Source organism: Pan troglodytes, chromosome 22 (assembly GCF_028858775.2).
Source record: "Pan troglodytes isolate AG18354 chromosome 22, NHGRI_mPanTro3-v2.0_pri, whole genome shotgun sequence".
Taxonomy (NCBI): domain Eukaryota; kingdom Metazoa; phylum Chordata; class Mammalia; order Primates; family Hominidae; genus Pan; species Pan troglodytes.
Genome location: NC_072420.2, coordinates 16834212 through 16849018, shown reverse-complemented (window position 1 = coordinate 16849018; position 14807 = coordinate 16834212). Strand labels below are relative to the sequence as shown.

At 34.3% G+C, this 14807-nt stretch overlaps 1 protein-coding gene across 13 annotated transcripts in view; it reads right to left on the bottom strand.

Moving 5' to 3' along the window:
• Positions 1 to 14807, bottom strand: part of USP25 (ubiquitin specific peptidase 25) — a 147567-nt gene that overhangs the window by 79894 nt on the left and 52866 nt on the right. For all 13 annotated transcript variants that reach the window (XM_063803629.1, XM_063803627.1, XM_009443720.5 and 10 more), the window contains one exon: positions 6362 to 6524. Coding sequence is in view for 8 of the 13 variants with exons in the window: in XM_009443720.5 (XP_009441995.1) it covers positions 6362 to 6524 (163 nt within the window). In the remaining 5 variants the exon portion in view is untranslated. The remainder of the gene's footprint in view (positions 1 to 6361; positions 6525 to 14807) is intronic.

Here is a 14807-nt window from a genome sequence, read left to right as displayed (position 1 = left end):
CTCTGAATACCGGAAACCACAGATATTACTGAACTCCATATATATTATGATTTTTTTCCTTGCATACCTATGATGGTTAAATTTATAAATTGGGCACAGTATGAGATTAGCAACAATAACGAATAATAAAATAGATCAATTGTAAAGAAAACATACTGTAATAAAAGTTACATGAATGTGTTCTCCCTCTCTCCCTCTCCTTCTCTCTCTCAGTACTGTAATATTTTCAGCCACAATTAACAGCAGGTAACTGAAACAGCAGAAAGTGAAACCAAAGATAAGGGGGACTACTGTTAAGTAGGGGAGACAAATCATGGACTATTCTTTTGAGGAATTTAAAGAGGAAAGAGAATCTCGGCAGGTTAGAAGAATTTCAGTCCCACTTCTATTCTCTGAGCTCCCATTGTAGATAGAGAATTTTCCTTGTTCCTGGATACTTAGAACTTCCTTTGGTGTGGGTGTGCTGGTGAAGAATTATTTCAGCTAGTTTTTCTTCATTTTTAAAGACTTCTGCTAGGTATAAAATTCAAGATGGCCAGTTATTTATTTCTAGCACTTTAAAGACATTATTTCTGCTTATGTGTGACTTGATGTTTAAAGGTATCAAAGTCAGCTATTAGTCTTGTTTTTGCTCCTTTATATGTGTATCTTTTTCCACCTTGCAATTTTTAGGATTTCTCTTTGTCTATAGTTATTTGTTTTATTATGATGTACTTTGGTGCAGTATTCTTTATGTTTATACTATTTGATTCCTATTGCTTCCTGAATCTATGGCTTGATCTTTCTCAAGTTTGGAATATTGTGAGTCATCCCTTCAAATATGCTTTTGCCCTATTTCCTTTTACTCTCCCTCTGGAACTACAAATACACTGTTAGTACTACTCACCATATCCAAAGTATCTCTTTGATGCTCCCATCTTTATGTCATAGCTTTAGTCTGAAAAATATTCTCCAGATTAATTTACCAGTTGGCTAATTATCTCTTCAGTTGTGTCTAATAATGCTGCTAAATTTAACCACTGACTTCTTAGTTTCATTTATATTTTTCCATTCTGAAATTTACATTTTGTTCTTTACAGTTTTTAGTTTTCTTCAGACTCGCAATCTTGCTTTTAATTCCTTGAACATATTAATTATTATTATGGCAGACAAGTATTCCAGTTTCCCTGTGCTGTTTTCTATTGTCCATTTTTTTGTGTTAGTTTTCACACACATCTTATTTTCTGGTATGACTGACCTGAGTACTAGACATTGTGCATGAAAAATTGAGGAAAGGTTCCAGATAATACTATCTTCTAAGAGAGAATTTACATTTGCTCTGGCAGGCAGGGAGACTAGAGTCACAGTCTCAGGTCGCCTTAATCCAATAAATTCTGAGATAACTTAAAACTATATAATTCAGAAACTAGGAAGCCTGTCTTAACTTTCAGTTCTCAGTTAATGCTACATTCTAACCATTTAGAATTCCAACTCACAGTCTAAGATGTTTTACTAGGGCTCAAACTTTGTGCAAAAATTTTCTTAGTTCCTCAGCTACGCAGCAGTCAGTTCTGGAGATGCCTAAAGGACAAAATCCATCAAAAATAACAAGCTCACTCTATGACTATCCTTCCTTACTCAAAATTCCTCACTGCTTTAGTACTCTGTGATGCCCTCAAAAAGTTGGTTTTATTTCTGTTTTGGAATCCAGCAAAACATCACAAGGCAGATGGTCTAAAACAACCTCATCTACCATTACTCAGTGAAACTCATCACCATTGATTATCACAACAAATCATAAAAATTAAGTTTTTCAAGTCCCAAAGACCCTATATCCTTCACCAAAGTCATATGAGGACTGTCCAATGTATTCCTTCAAAAGAGGTAAGAAAGGGTAACTTTTACTGCCTGAAGAGTGTTTTTGATTAATGCACCTGAAAATAACCATCCTTTCATTCAGTCCAAAGCTAATATGTGAATTTTGAAAAGCACTTACGAAAATGAAGTTTGGTTAGATTCTTGCTAATAACAAAGACATAATGGGGGATAAGAGTTCAAATAATTTGTGAAAAAGAAAGAAGTGATGGCAAGAGTGCAGAGGAAATGAAACATAAACTGCCTACAGTGGAGAAGACTGAGAAGCATGATAAATTCTCCTCGGAGGATTAAAAAAAAATTAGCATGGTATCACATAAGTTTCATGGTGAGGCAGGGATTGAAAAATAGATGGCATTATTGAAACCACAAGTCTATGTACAGAACAATTAAACCCCCATGTGCTTTCCAAACCCAGCACATTCAGACAATTGCCTCCCCTCTGTGGGTGTATAGGAAATTTAGTCTTTGGAGATCGTAAATGACTCAGGTTCAGAAAAATCAGTCAAATTGTATGTCACAGTACAAAGGAGAGATGATTCAGAGCTATGAACAGCAAGATTAAGTAAAAACATGTAAACTGATACCCACATCAACCAATCCCATTTCTCTAGACTTACTTTTAGAAAGCGAGTGATCATGCTTAAACCACAAAGAATCAGAATTCACCCCAAATTTGAAACAGAGAAATGGTCTGTGGGACAGAACTCCAAAAACAAACAAACAAAAAAATGAAGCTAATATGTGTGGGCATACAGAATATATTATTAAGACCATAACAAACATGTTGAAGCATTTAGAAAATATTAAAGTATATAGAAAATAGGGGAAAAAGGTAGCAATTGACAACTCCAGGATAACAAAGTACTATAGACGGGAGGACCTAGTGAATCACTGTAACATTTATAAAGTTATAAAAAATGTAAATACTGACTACCTACTATTTTTAATTTGTATTATAACCATGTTGAGAGATGAAACAAAAGGCAATTCTAGGCAGGGAACCGAAAGAGCGAATTCCTCATCTATCTCAGTGGGAAGGCATGTTATTTAGAAAAATGAAGATAGAGAAGAAATGGATTAGATACAGGTCTCTTTCAAGGGGCAGGACTAGGAAGCAGACAGGTTTAAGCATTTTAGTGCCATATGATTTTTTCTTTGATGAAAATTAAAGAGAGAAGAGCAAGGAGTATGAATAAGCATTTTAAATTATATCCTGAAATGTTCTGACAATATGCATCATTTTTTAAAATATCCTCACGTAATACTTTAGATACTCCATACATGCTCCCTTTTGGTTCATTCATCCATTCATGCAATAATTACTTGATGGGCTATTCCAATGTGCCAGACCCTGTATTATATATATAATATAGAGTAACCTAAATGTGCTCTCTGCCCTCAGGGTGCCTGTATTTTAGTCAACCTGCAGTTATATGATTTATGAGTAAGGTAACCACATACTTTACCATCATACACAGCAGGGCTTTAGGACTAAGTGACAGGTGCCAACAGATCTACAATAGAAGTAAAAGGGACTATGACAAGCAAACTGAGAAGTATGAGCACCTTACTTCTCGGCATCCAAATGGAAAGGTGCTAAGGGGCTAAGGATCATCATGAGCACCCATACCACTTCAACGACATGTCTCAGAGCTACAGAGAAGAACACACACCTCCAAATAGCTAACTCATTCACTGACACCCTAGTGGGGAACAGCTGCAATCAGTACTTTCTACATAAAAGTACCAAGTGAATAGGACAAAAATAATCCTGACTAGCTGTGGGGTCGATGTCTAACCTAAAGACAGGCTAATGTTGCCAGCAACCAAAAGAGTATTTAAGCCATTATCTGTACAATCTTCTCTTTGTTTATATTCCCTTTCTTACATTCTGTTCCCCCTTTCTACCAAAATATTGGTCTCAGTATCTAAAATAATAAGTATGCAAAGCTATCTATAACTGTTGTAGCCTACCCCAGCTATATACTTTGAAGTTAAAGGGTGATATTACTAGCAAACTTCTATAACTGGTCAATATATTTACAAGAAAAAGAATTCCCAGTTGTTTCAAATTAGTCCTACTAAGTAAATTCCATCCCCGAGAAAATTTTGTAATCAAAACTTTACAGTACATTTACATCACAATTTGAGTAAGTTCCAACTCACTGTGGAAAACAACAAAACCTCCAACACTATGGTAGATTTTTGGCCAAACTTTTCATTCACAAGTAAAAAGTCAATTTATGATGGCCAAGTATTATATCTCAGTTTATAGCTTAGAGTTAAGCAATAATGGTAGAAAATTTTTAAGAAGACTCTACTAAAGATAAAAGTTAAAAGCTACTTAAAATAGTTTGATAGACTTTAAAATTACCATAAAAAATAAAACTTCAGGTGATCTCTAGCCAAATTTTTCTGCCCACTCATCATTTTCTACAATCTGATGCTTAGTGTTTTCTACTCCCTCAAAAGCCATTATCTTATTAGGCCATTATAACCTGAATTTTTAAGCTTATAGGTTACTTCTCCCAGATGTTTAGATTTCACCAAAAGAAAAAATAAATAACTCAAGCCCTCTTATACTTGCCTATGTTAGGAGTTAAGCAGCCACTAAACTTAGATAAAATTTTAAAACTAGTACAATTACTAGTTTTTAAATAAGCTAGGCATTTTTTTAAAAGATAATTTTTTTCTAGCCCATTCCCTCCTTCTTAAAAAAAAAAATCTAAGCTAAAAAGAAAAGCTAAGATTAGCAAACTTAGGGTAGAAACAGATTGTAACTGTATCAAGATTAAACTGAGCTGCTGAAAGAAGTTTTATCCTACTAAAACAAAAGGTCATTATCCCTATATCAGCATTTATCATTTCAAACAGAACTTCCCTACACATACAGGATAGAGAAATAAAAAGCAACTGTTCTAACAATATTATTTACAAATACTTTCTTCTTATACCTTTCTAAGAAAAGCTTCTAACCAATGACCCTCATGTATTTGCCATAATAGTGCTGAGATAGCATCTACTTGACCAAACACAGGCAGCAAAACATGTTCATGAGCACTCAGTTCAGAGCCTTAAAACTATACTTAATATTTTAAAATTATGTCTAAATTATCATATGCACAAACCTTCTTAATAGATAGTGCAAGTAAAGTGAGATAGCCTATTAAGATGATCTAAGAAACTCTAAGGTATCAATATTTTAGATATTACTTTTTGGCATGTAAGTAAACAACGTATAATCAAGGCTAGAAGCAAAGATACTACTATAGATTTATGTTAACCCAGGTATTCCTTAGCATCTTCATGTCCTGGGAAAGCCAATAACATAGCATATTACTTATTAGGATGCACCACAGCATATTAAAAAGTGAGGTAAATCCAGAAAAACAAAGAAAATCAAATTATATGATATTATGCACCAGAAGCAAAAAGGGAGAAAACGGTGAAAATTTTAGCACTGAAGTATATAAAAAAAAGTTAAAATTACAAGTTAGCAAAAACAATTAACTTGTAGAAAATGAACCAAATAACCTGTTAGTTGCCTTAATATCATATGGAAGTTTAAGCTGTCATACACACAGGTTTGGAAAGTTACAAAATGAAGATATATTTTGAATATAAAAAATAGCATGCATGTCCAATGAAGTAAAAAGCATTCATCACGAACATGAAATAATAAGCTATAATTCAACTGTCACGCAAAAATGAACACAAAACATTAGTTAACTTTCCTAAGGAGTAATAAAAATTAAGGACATATTATTCATAAATTGTTTTAAAGTTTTGCAATCTGATGGATAACATTATCAATGTCAACTGAGAATAATAAAGAATTTTGATAACAGTTGTTAAACACGTAAAAGAAAACTGTTCCAAATTGAAAAGAGGGATATCTACACATACATATGTCTCTTGTTTTAGAATAAGCAGATCAAGAAATGTATCATTAAGGAATTTCTTAGTAAAAAAAGACAATGTGTTATTCTTGATTTATCAATATTTATTCATCACATCATTTCACATGCAAACTCAGATTTATTTGCAAATCTATACCAACCTCAAACAAAATGCTTATTAAAAATATTAAGTGTGTATAATTCTATAAGTAACACTGTCTAGTATATACAAATAAATCTGATCTGACCCACAGAAAGCCAGTTCTAGTTTCAAACTTGGTTACAATGCTTCCATAAATTTGCAGGGAAATATATACAAAACTCTTTCCACCCCAACAATTCCTAAAAGCAGAAAGAAAGGATAAATTGATTCCAAATAAGTGAAAGGCATAAGTAGTGATCTACTGTTTAAAAATACATACTAGAAATGAAAAACAAAGAGGGATGGAAGGATACTGCAATCCCCAAGCCAGTTTATTAGACAAAAGAGTATATTAAAAACTTCTCTGTACTTATCTTTAAAGTACACAACTTAAACACAAGCAACCCACTTTCCATTGCTATCATACACATCAAATAAGAACTGAATAAAGAAAAATCCTTACCTGAATAACAGCACTAAACCAACAAGTATTGCCAACATTCTTTAGCCCAACGGGAACTTTGTCCTGTCTTTTTCTATCATAAGGGTTTCGAGAATCCCTCCAAACTTCTGTAGGTGTCCTCTTCAAACATGCTTTATTCTCTGCTATGCTGGCTTCAAGAACTCTTAATCAATGGCGGAAAAAAATGCAGCATTATATAATGGTATATATCCCAGGCATATCACACATTCTAAAAGCATTTTCATTACGTAAGATTTGAATAATGTATTTGAAGAAATAATATTTAATACTAACTTTACTCAAATACAGGTTTTAGCAGTGTCAATGCTAATACATAGAGAAGTGTAGTCTTTTTTCCTAAGAAAAATGAAATTTCAAACATAAAATGGCAGTTTTATATAATAGAAAGTACAATAAATCACATTTCAGCAAATTAGATATGAGTACCAGGAATATACCACCTAGATGAATTTTCTGAGAAATAACAATTAAAGTACATATTTACAATATAACATGATGACTACTTTTTATATAACAATTACTCTGAATCGAGAAAACATTAAAAACTGAACAAGTTGCACTTTTATCACCGACCACTTAGTTCTTCTACAAAAAAAAAGTTCAGTGAGTTAAACTTTATGATTCCTTTCAATTCTTGAGATCTATGCCTCTATGAGAGCCAAGTAAAGGAAAAGAAAACCTGTATGTTCACTGCCTTGCCCAAAAGTTTGTCTTTGGGAAAATTTAATGAAATAAATATTAGAATACATATTAGAATAACAAAAGATAGTTAACCTTTCCAAAATAAACTCACCTATGAATATCTTAAGTATATCTAAACATGGCAAATGTAATGCTACTTTAATGATGTTTCTTGCTCCTGAGCATGCAACAACATAACTATAATCATAACTGGAAAACCCTGGTTCCCACATAGGATCTAACCAAGCATTTTGCCTGCTCAAGAAATGTGTTACTTGCTACTTGGCTTTAGCCAAAAAAAAAAAAAAAAAAAAAGAAACTTGTTACTTATTATTCTAAATCAGCATAAATAACATTCAGGTATCTTAACCACTTTGTGTTAATTACCAGAACCTGAGTAAGGATTAGTTTTTTTCAACTTTTTGGTTTATCAAGAAAATCTCATTCATTTCACACCATTTTTATCCTAAAGATTTTATCCTATCAGATTAATGTCAAAATATTATTATTTTATCCTTAACAGCAATATTTACCACAAGACATTAGATACAATGAAATCTAAAATATCATTAAAATATCCATGTGAATACAGAAGTCTTTGGGAATCAATAAAACACACATTTTTGAAAAACTGTTAACAACATGATATGTTAAAATGTAAACTCATATAGTGAAAAGTAAACAGTTTCTACTTCTGTCACATTTAAGAGTGACCCGACTGGCCAGCACTACTCTCTGCCCAAAAACCAACTCCCACAGGCAACCCCAGACTCTAGGCTTGTTTCACAAAAAGACATAGAACTTCTTGAAAGACATTTAGTTAGATGAACTGGGGCAGAGGAAAACCAAAGAATATCTAGAACATTCTACTGTTAACAGAAAGCAAGTTTTCAAGAATACAAGGGAGAGATAGAAAGACAGTCAACTTGACTCTCCTATTGGAGACCCAGGAGGTCCTAAAGACCTTCTAACAGTTAAATTTTGCAGTTCAGCAGAATAATAATAACCTGAACAAACTGAATTTGTTCAAGACTGGTTTATGCTCAAAAAAGAAAGGTTAATGCACAGTATATAAAAAGTAACTGTAATACAAAAGACTGTCGTATATAGAGGGGATATTTAACTTTTTATTGACTTTTATAAATGGCAGTATTCTCATTTGAAAATTTTGTTCCTTTTGTAATATATATGTATATTTAGACGCTGAGATACAGCAAACTTATTTATATCTTGGTAGTCAGAAATAAATAGACTAAAACATGGAATAAGTTCTGGGAAAGGTAGATTAAAACGATACCATAAAACAATTAGTACCAGTGATCCTATATAAGAGATAGAAGAGGTACCCAGCAATTGACTAGTACCAGTGCAGATAGACAATATGTAAAAAGAGGATTCTACAGCATATTCTAAAATATAAACTGCTCAAAAGTCTAAAAGAACCAGACGTAATCCTGAATCTATAGCATATGAACATCTGTCGTTATATTTAACTACTAATTATAACAAGAAACAAATCCTTCTTAATAATGTCAACAGAGCAGATCACACATATCACAATAAGCAGGAAATGGTTCATACATACATTAGTTACAGAAAACTTGAGGACATCTGATTTCTGCACAATACACCCTAAGTACATTTTTCACATTCCAGATCTGGGCTAAGATTACTAAACCCCAGGAAGGTCTTTTGAAATGTTTTAAGTATAGTCAATTCTTTTATGCCCGTCTTCTGCTCTACCAAAAAATATATACCACTTGATTGGCATGTTTACATACAAAATATTTAATGTAAACATCACATTGAAGATAATGTAAGCTTTTTAGTTCCTTTGCCTTCTCTCTCCCCACACAGGACTTGCAAGAATGTGTGGCCTCAAATGTACTTCCTAGGAGCAAGTAATGCCTGAACCATTTGTCACACCATTCCAAAAAGGAAGTTGGAAGGGCAAGAAAGTTAGGGATATGAACCAAGACAACATCTTCCCAGCACTCCTATATAACTTTCTTTACAGAGATCAAATGAGGCACAAAGTGTAACAACTCTGATTAAAGTTCAAGAGATACATGTAATTGCTGATTGCTCCTCAAAGTCACCTAAGATTTAAAAATAATAGCCATTTCCCAAGTAGCTCAATTCAGTCACATGGTAGATATTGTCATTCACTGTTAACAAAAGTATGGGTTTTAAAGAAATGGGTTTATCACAATACACCTTAACCATACCACATGGTAGAATTGTGGTGCAAAAAAAACATGTAGGAGAAAGGGGAATGCCATGATTTCCTGACCCTCTTAATTTCAACGTATTTTATCACCAGAATTTTACAGCATGCCTCAGTAGGTCTCCTACCATCTCCTCTTGGTTCCTAAAGAACTTAATATATTAACACACTTAACACTGTGCCAAAAATATCAACCAGTGTCTCCAATCAGTGTCTGAAAAGTAGAAACAAGAATTTGCTTTACCTCTAGAGCAAACATTATAAATGAGTGATAAACACGTTTTTAAAGTAAATGGATGATGAAGATATTAAATGCTGCTACTTCTTGGTTATTGATTGACTGACTGATTGCAAAAGCCAATCTCTAGCTCCAATACTGCTCTATTGCTCCACCTGATCCCCTTCTATAATCTAGTACTGGCACCATAAATCCAAACTTTTTATAAAGCAAAATCCTGCATAAGGGTTCCTCCCCTGGCCTTTCCAATGATACTACCCAAGCTCTTAAGTATAAGACATGCAGTGGCTAAAATCCAGGTATTACCAGCTGGTAGAGGAGAAAAAAAAAAGGCAAATTTCAGAGATAGCCTATAACAAAATGTTTGAAGGGTAAACTCGCAAGCCACATACCAAAAACGAGTCTGACCTATCACCTTGCTTTATCTTCTCAAAATTGGTCATGACCAATCTTCTCAAAATTGGTCAAGACGACAAAATGTTTTGCTGCGTCTTTTCCTTCCACACACTACGCTAAATGTTTAAAGCATTTACATATGGTAGATCTTCATGTTTCCATTAAATTTTATTACACGGTGGTTTTACTTGGGGGGGGTGAGGGGGTGTTATTATTTTATTGTTTTTGTGTTGTTAAATTGCCTATAGCAGTAATACTGAAAATATCCCACTTCATAGCTCACCTAAGCCCCTTTTTGGGAAGTTACACTCACTGAGAAACATGCATATACTTTAAGCTGTATAGATCAACTACAAAGAAAAAAAAAGGGGGCGGTGGGTAATGAAACATCTCATTTGATTTCCTAAAAAAGCAAAAACAAAACTAATGGTATTTTTAATTGCGATCAAACTAAACCCATAAATCAATTTAAGAAGAACTGACCAGTTTAACAATGGTCTTCCAATTCATGAAACAGCGAATGTTTCAAAATATTTATGTATTCTTTAATGTGTCTTAATGATGTTTAATCATTTTCTTCCTGGAAGTTCTTGTACATTTCTTAGATTTACTCCAGTTAACAGTTTTTGTCAAAAATCAGTTGGCTGTAGGTGTGTCCATTTCTGGGCTCTCTATTCTGTTCCACTGGTCTATGTGTCTGTTTTTTACACCAATATCATTGTTTTGGTTACTATATTCTAGCAGTACCTTTGGAAGTCAAGTAGTGATGCCTCTACCTTTTGTTCCTTTTGTTCAGGCTTGCTTTGGCTATTTGGGCTCTCTTGTGGTTCCACATGAATTTTTGGGATTGTCTTTTCTAATTCTCTGAAGGGTCACTGGAATTTTTACATGGACTGCAGTAAGTCTGGAGATGACTTCAGGTAGTATGGCCATTTTAACAATATTAATTCTTCTAATCCATGAACATATGATCTATTTCCATTTGTTTGTGTCTTCTATTTCTTTCCTCAATGTTTTATAGCTTTCAGTGTAGAGATCTTTTATCTCTTTGGTTAAGTTTATTCTTAGGTATCTAGATTTTTTGTAGCTCTTGTAAATGAAACTGTTTTCCTATTTTTTCAAATAACTCACCGTTAGCATATAGAAGTGCTGATTTTTGTGTGTTAATTTTGTGTCCTACACTTTCACTGAATTCACTTATGAGTTGTTGTAGCAGTTTTTTGGTGAACTCTTTAGGGCTTTCTATATTTAAGATCATATCATCTGGAAACAGAGACAATTTTACTTTCTCCTTTCCAATTTTGATGTCTTTTATTTCTTTCCCCTGCCTAACTGCTCTAAGACTTCCAGTACTATGTTGAATAGGATTGGTGGAAGTGGGCATCTTTGTTAGGTTCTTGATCTTAGTGGAAAAGCTTTCACTTTTCTCTGCATTCAGTATACTACTAGCTGTGGGTTTCTCAACTATGGTCTTTACCGTGTTGAGGTACATACTTTCTGTATCTATTTTGAGAGTTTTTATCACGAAGGGATGTTAAACTTTGTAACGTGCTTTTTTCTGTATCTACTGAAATTATATGGTTTCCGTTCTCTTTGTTACTGTGATGTATCGCATTTATTGATTTGTGTATGTTGAGCCATCCCTGCATCTCTGGGATGAATCTCGATCATAGTGGATGATGTTTTTAATATGCCGTTGAATCGGACTTGCTAGAATCTTGTTGAGAATTTCTGCATCTAGGTTGATCAGGGATATTGGCCTGTTTCTTTTCGTTGTGTCCTTGTCTCGTTTTTGAATCAGGGTAATGCTGGCCTCATAAAATGAGTTTGGAAGTATTCCCTCCTCTTTAATTTTCTGGAATAGTTTGAGAATTAATATTAGTCGTTCTTTAAATGTTTGACACACTTCAGCAATGTAGCCATCAGAAACTAGGGATCTTTATGTCAGGCTTTAGCAGTTATTCAATTCTCCCACTCATTGTGGTCTGCTCATTTTTTCCATTTCTTCTCAATTTAATCTTGGTAGGTTGTGTGTGTTCAAGAATTTATCCATTTTTCCTATATTCTAGAATTTGTTGGTATACAGTTGTTCATAATAGTCTCTCGTGATCCTCCAATTCTGTGATACATTTGTAATGTTTCATTTTTCATGTCTGGTTTTATTTATTCGAGTCTTTTTTTTTCTTTTTTCTTAGTCTAGCTAAAGGTTTGTTGATTCTGTTTATCTTCTCAAAAAAATTTCACTGATCTTTTGAATTGCTCTTTTAGTCTCTATTTGTTTACTTCTGCTCTAAGCTTTATTATTTCCATCCTACCAATTTTGGGTTTAGTTTGTTCTTGCTTTTCAGGTTTCTTTGAGTTGCACAGTTAATCTGTTTATTAGAAATCTTTCCTCATTTCTGATGCAGGCATTTATTGCCATGAACTTCTAGAACAGGTTTCACTGTGTCCCACAGGTTTTTGTATAATGTGTTTCCACGCTCCTTTGTCCCAGGGAACTTTCTAATTACCCTTTTAATTTCTTCACTGACCCATTGGTTATTAAGGTGCATATTAACTTCCATGTATTTGTTGGTTTCTAACGTTTTTCTTGTTGTTGATTTCTAGCTTTATATAGTTGTGATCTGGTAAAATACTTGATACCATCTCTAACATATGATCTTTACTGGAGAATATTCCATGCACAGTTGAAAAGAATGTGTATTCTGCAGCTGTTCATGTTCTGTAAATGTCCATGGTGTAGTTTAAGTCTCATGTTTCTAAATCATTTGTCTATTGTTAAAAGTGGGATGCTGAAGTCCCTACTATTGTACTGGAGTCTATTTCCCCCTTTAAATCTAATAATATTTGCTTTATATATTTGGATGTTCTGGTGTTCGGTGCTTATATATTTACAGTTTTGCTTCTTGGTGAATTGATTGTTTTATTATTACATAATGACTTTGTCTCTTTTTACAGTTTTTGACTTAAAGTCTATTGTATCTAGTACAAGTATGGCTACTTCTGCTCACTTTTGGTTTGAATTTGCATGGGATATCTTTGTCCATTCCTTCACTTTCAGTCTATGTTTATATTTAATGATGAGGTGTGTCTCTCGTAGGCAACATATAGTTGGGTCTTTTTTTTTAATCCATCCAGCTGCTCTATATTTTTTAATTGGGGAATTTAATCCACTTACATTCAAGGTTACTACTGATAAGTAATAATTTACTCATGCTAGTTTGTTTTCTCAATATTATGAAGATTCTTCATTTGATTCTTTCCCTCTTGTTTACTTCTGTGATTTGGTGGTTTTCTATAATGCTAAGCTTTGTTTCCTTTCTTGTTTGTCTATCTACTATAATTTTTCTTGTGGTTACCATGGAGCTAACATGAAGAGTCCTACAGTTACAACAGACTATTTTAAGCTAATAACAACTTAACTTTGGTCACACAAAAATAATCTAGACTTTTTCCCCTCACTCCCCTACCCCACCATGATTAGTGTTTTGATTGCTGTAATTTACATCTTTATCTTTTTTCCTTTTTTTTTTTTTTGAAACAGAGTTTTGCTCTTGTTGCCCAAGTTGGAGTCCAATGGCGTGATCTCGGCTCACCACAACCTCCACCTCCCGGGTTCAAGCAATTCTCCTGTCTCAGCCACCCGAGTAGCTTGGATTACAGGCAAGCACCACCATGCTCAGCTAATTTTGTATTTTTAGTGGAGACGGGGTTTCTCCATGTTGATCAGGCTGGTCTCAAACTCCTGACCTCGGATGATCCGCCAGCCTCAGCCTCCGAAAGTGCTGGGATTACAGGCGTGAGCCACCACGCCCAGCCACATCTTTATCTTTCATGTGTTCCTTAGCCACTAATTGTAGCTGTTGATGTTTCTGACATTTTTAACTTTAAACCTTCATATTAGAGGACTGAAGGAATTACACAGCACCATTACAGCACTGGGGTATTCTGAATATGATTATGGATTTACCTATATTGATGAGTTTTGTATTTTCACATATTTTCATGATATTAATCATTCTTTCATTTCCTATTATTTCCTCTAAGTGTTTTTGTAGGACCAGTCCAGTGGTGATGAATTCCATCACCTTTGCTTGTCTAGGAACGTCTCTATTTCTTTTTCTTTTCTTTATTTTTTTTGAGACGGAGTCTCGCTCTGTCGCCCAGGCTGGAGTGCAGTGGCGCGATCTCGGCTCACTGCAAGCTCCGCCTCCTGGGTTCACGCCATTCTCCTGCCTCAGCCTCCCAAGTAGCTGGGACTACCGGCACCCGCCACCATGCCTGGCTAATTTTTTGTATTTTTTTTTTTTTTAGTACAGACGGGGTTTCACCATGTTAACCAAGATGGTCTCGATCTCCTGACCTCGTGATCTGCCTGCTTTGGCCTCCCAAAGTGCTGAGATTACAGGCATCAGCCACTGCGCCCGGCCCTTCTTTTTCATTTCTTAAGGATAGCACTGCCGGATATATTCTCTGCTGACAGTTTTTATTTTTATATTTTATTTTTATTTTTTCCCAGCACTGTGAATATGTCATCCCACTCTCTCCTGTCTTGTGCAGTCTCTACTGAGAAATGTACTGATAGTCTAATGGGAATTCCCATATATGTGACGTAATGTTTTTGTCTTACAGCTTTTAGAATTGTGTACCTTTGAGAGGATTTTGAGGGGCTCAATTTTATTGGGGATCTTTTCATTCCTAGATGTCCGTAACTTCCAAGACTTCCTTCCAAGAAGTGCAGAAGGACACAGGCAATCTATTTAACCAAATGGGTGGTCTATGCCTCTCTTCACTTCTTCTTTCTCTGGCACTCCCATAATATGAATATAGGTTTGCTTAATGGTGTCTGATAAGTCCTATGGGCTTTCTTCATACTTTGTTAT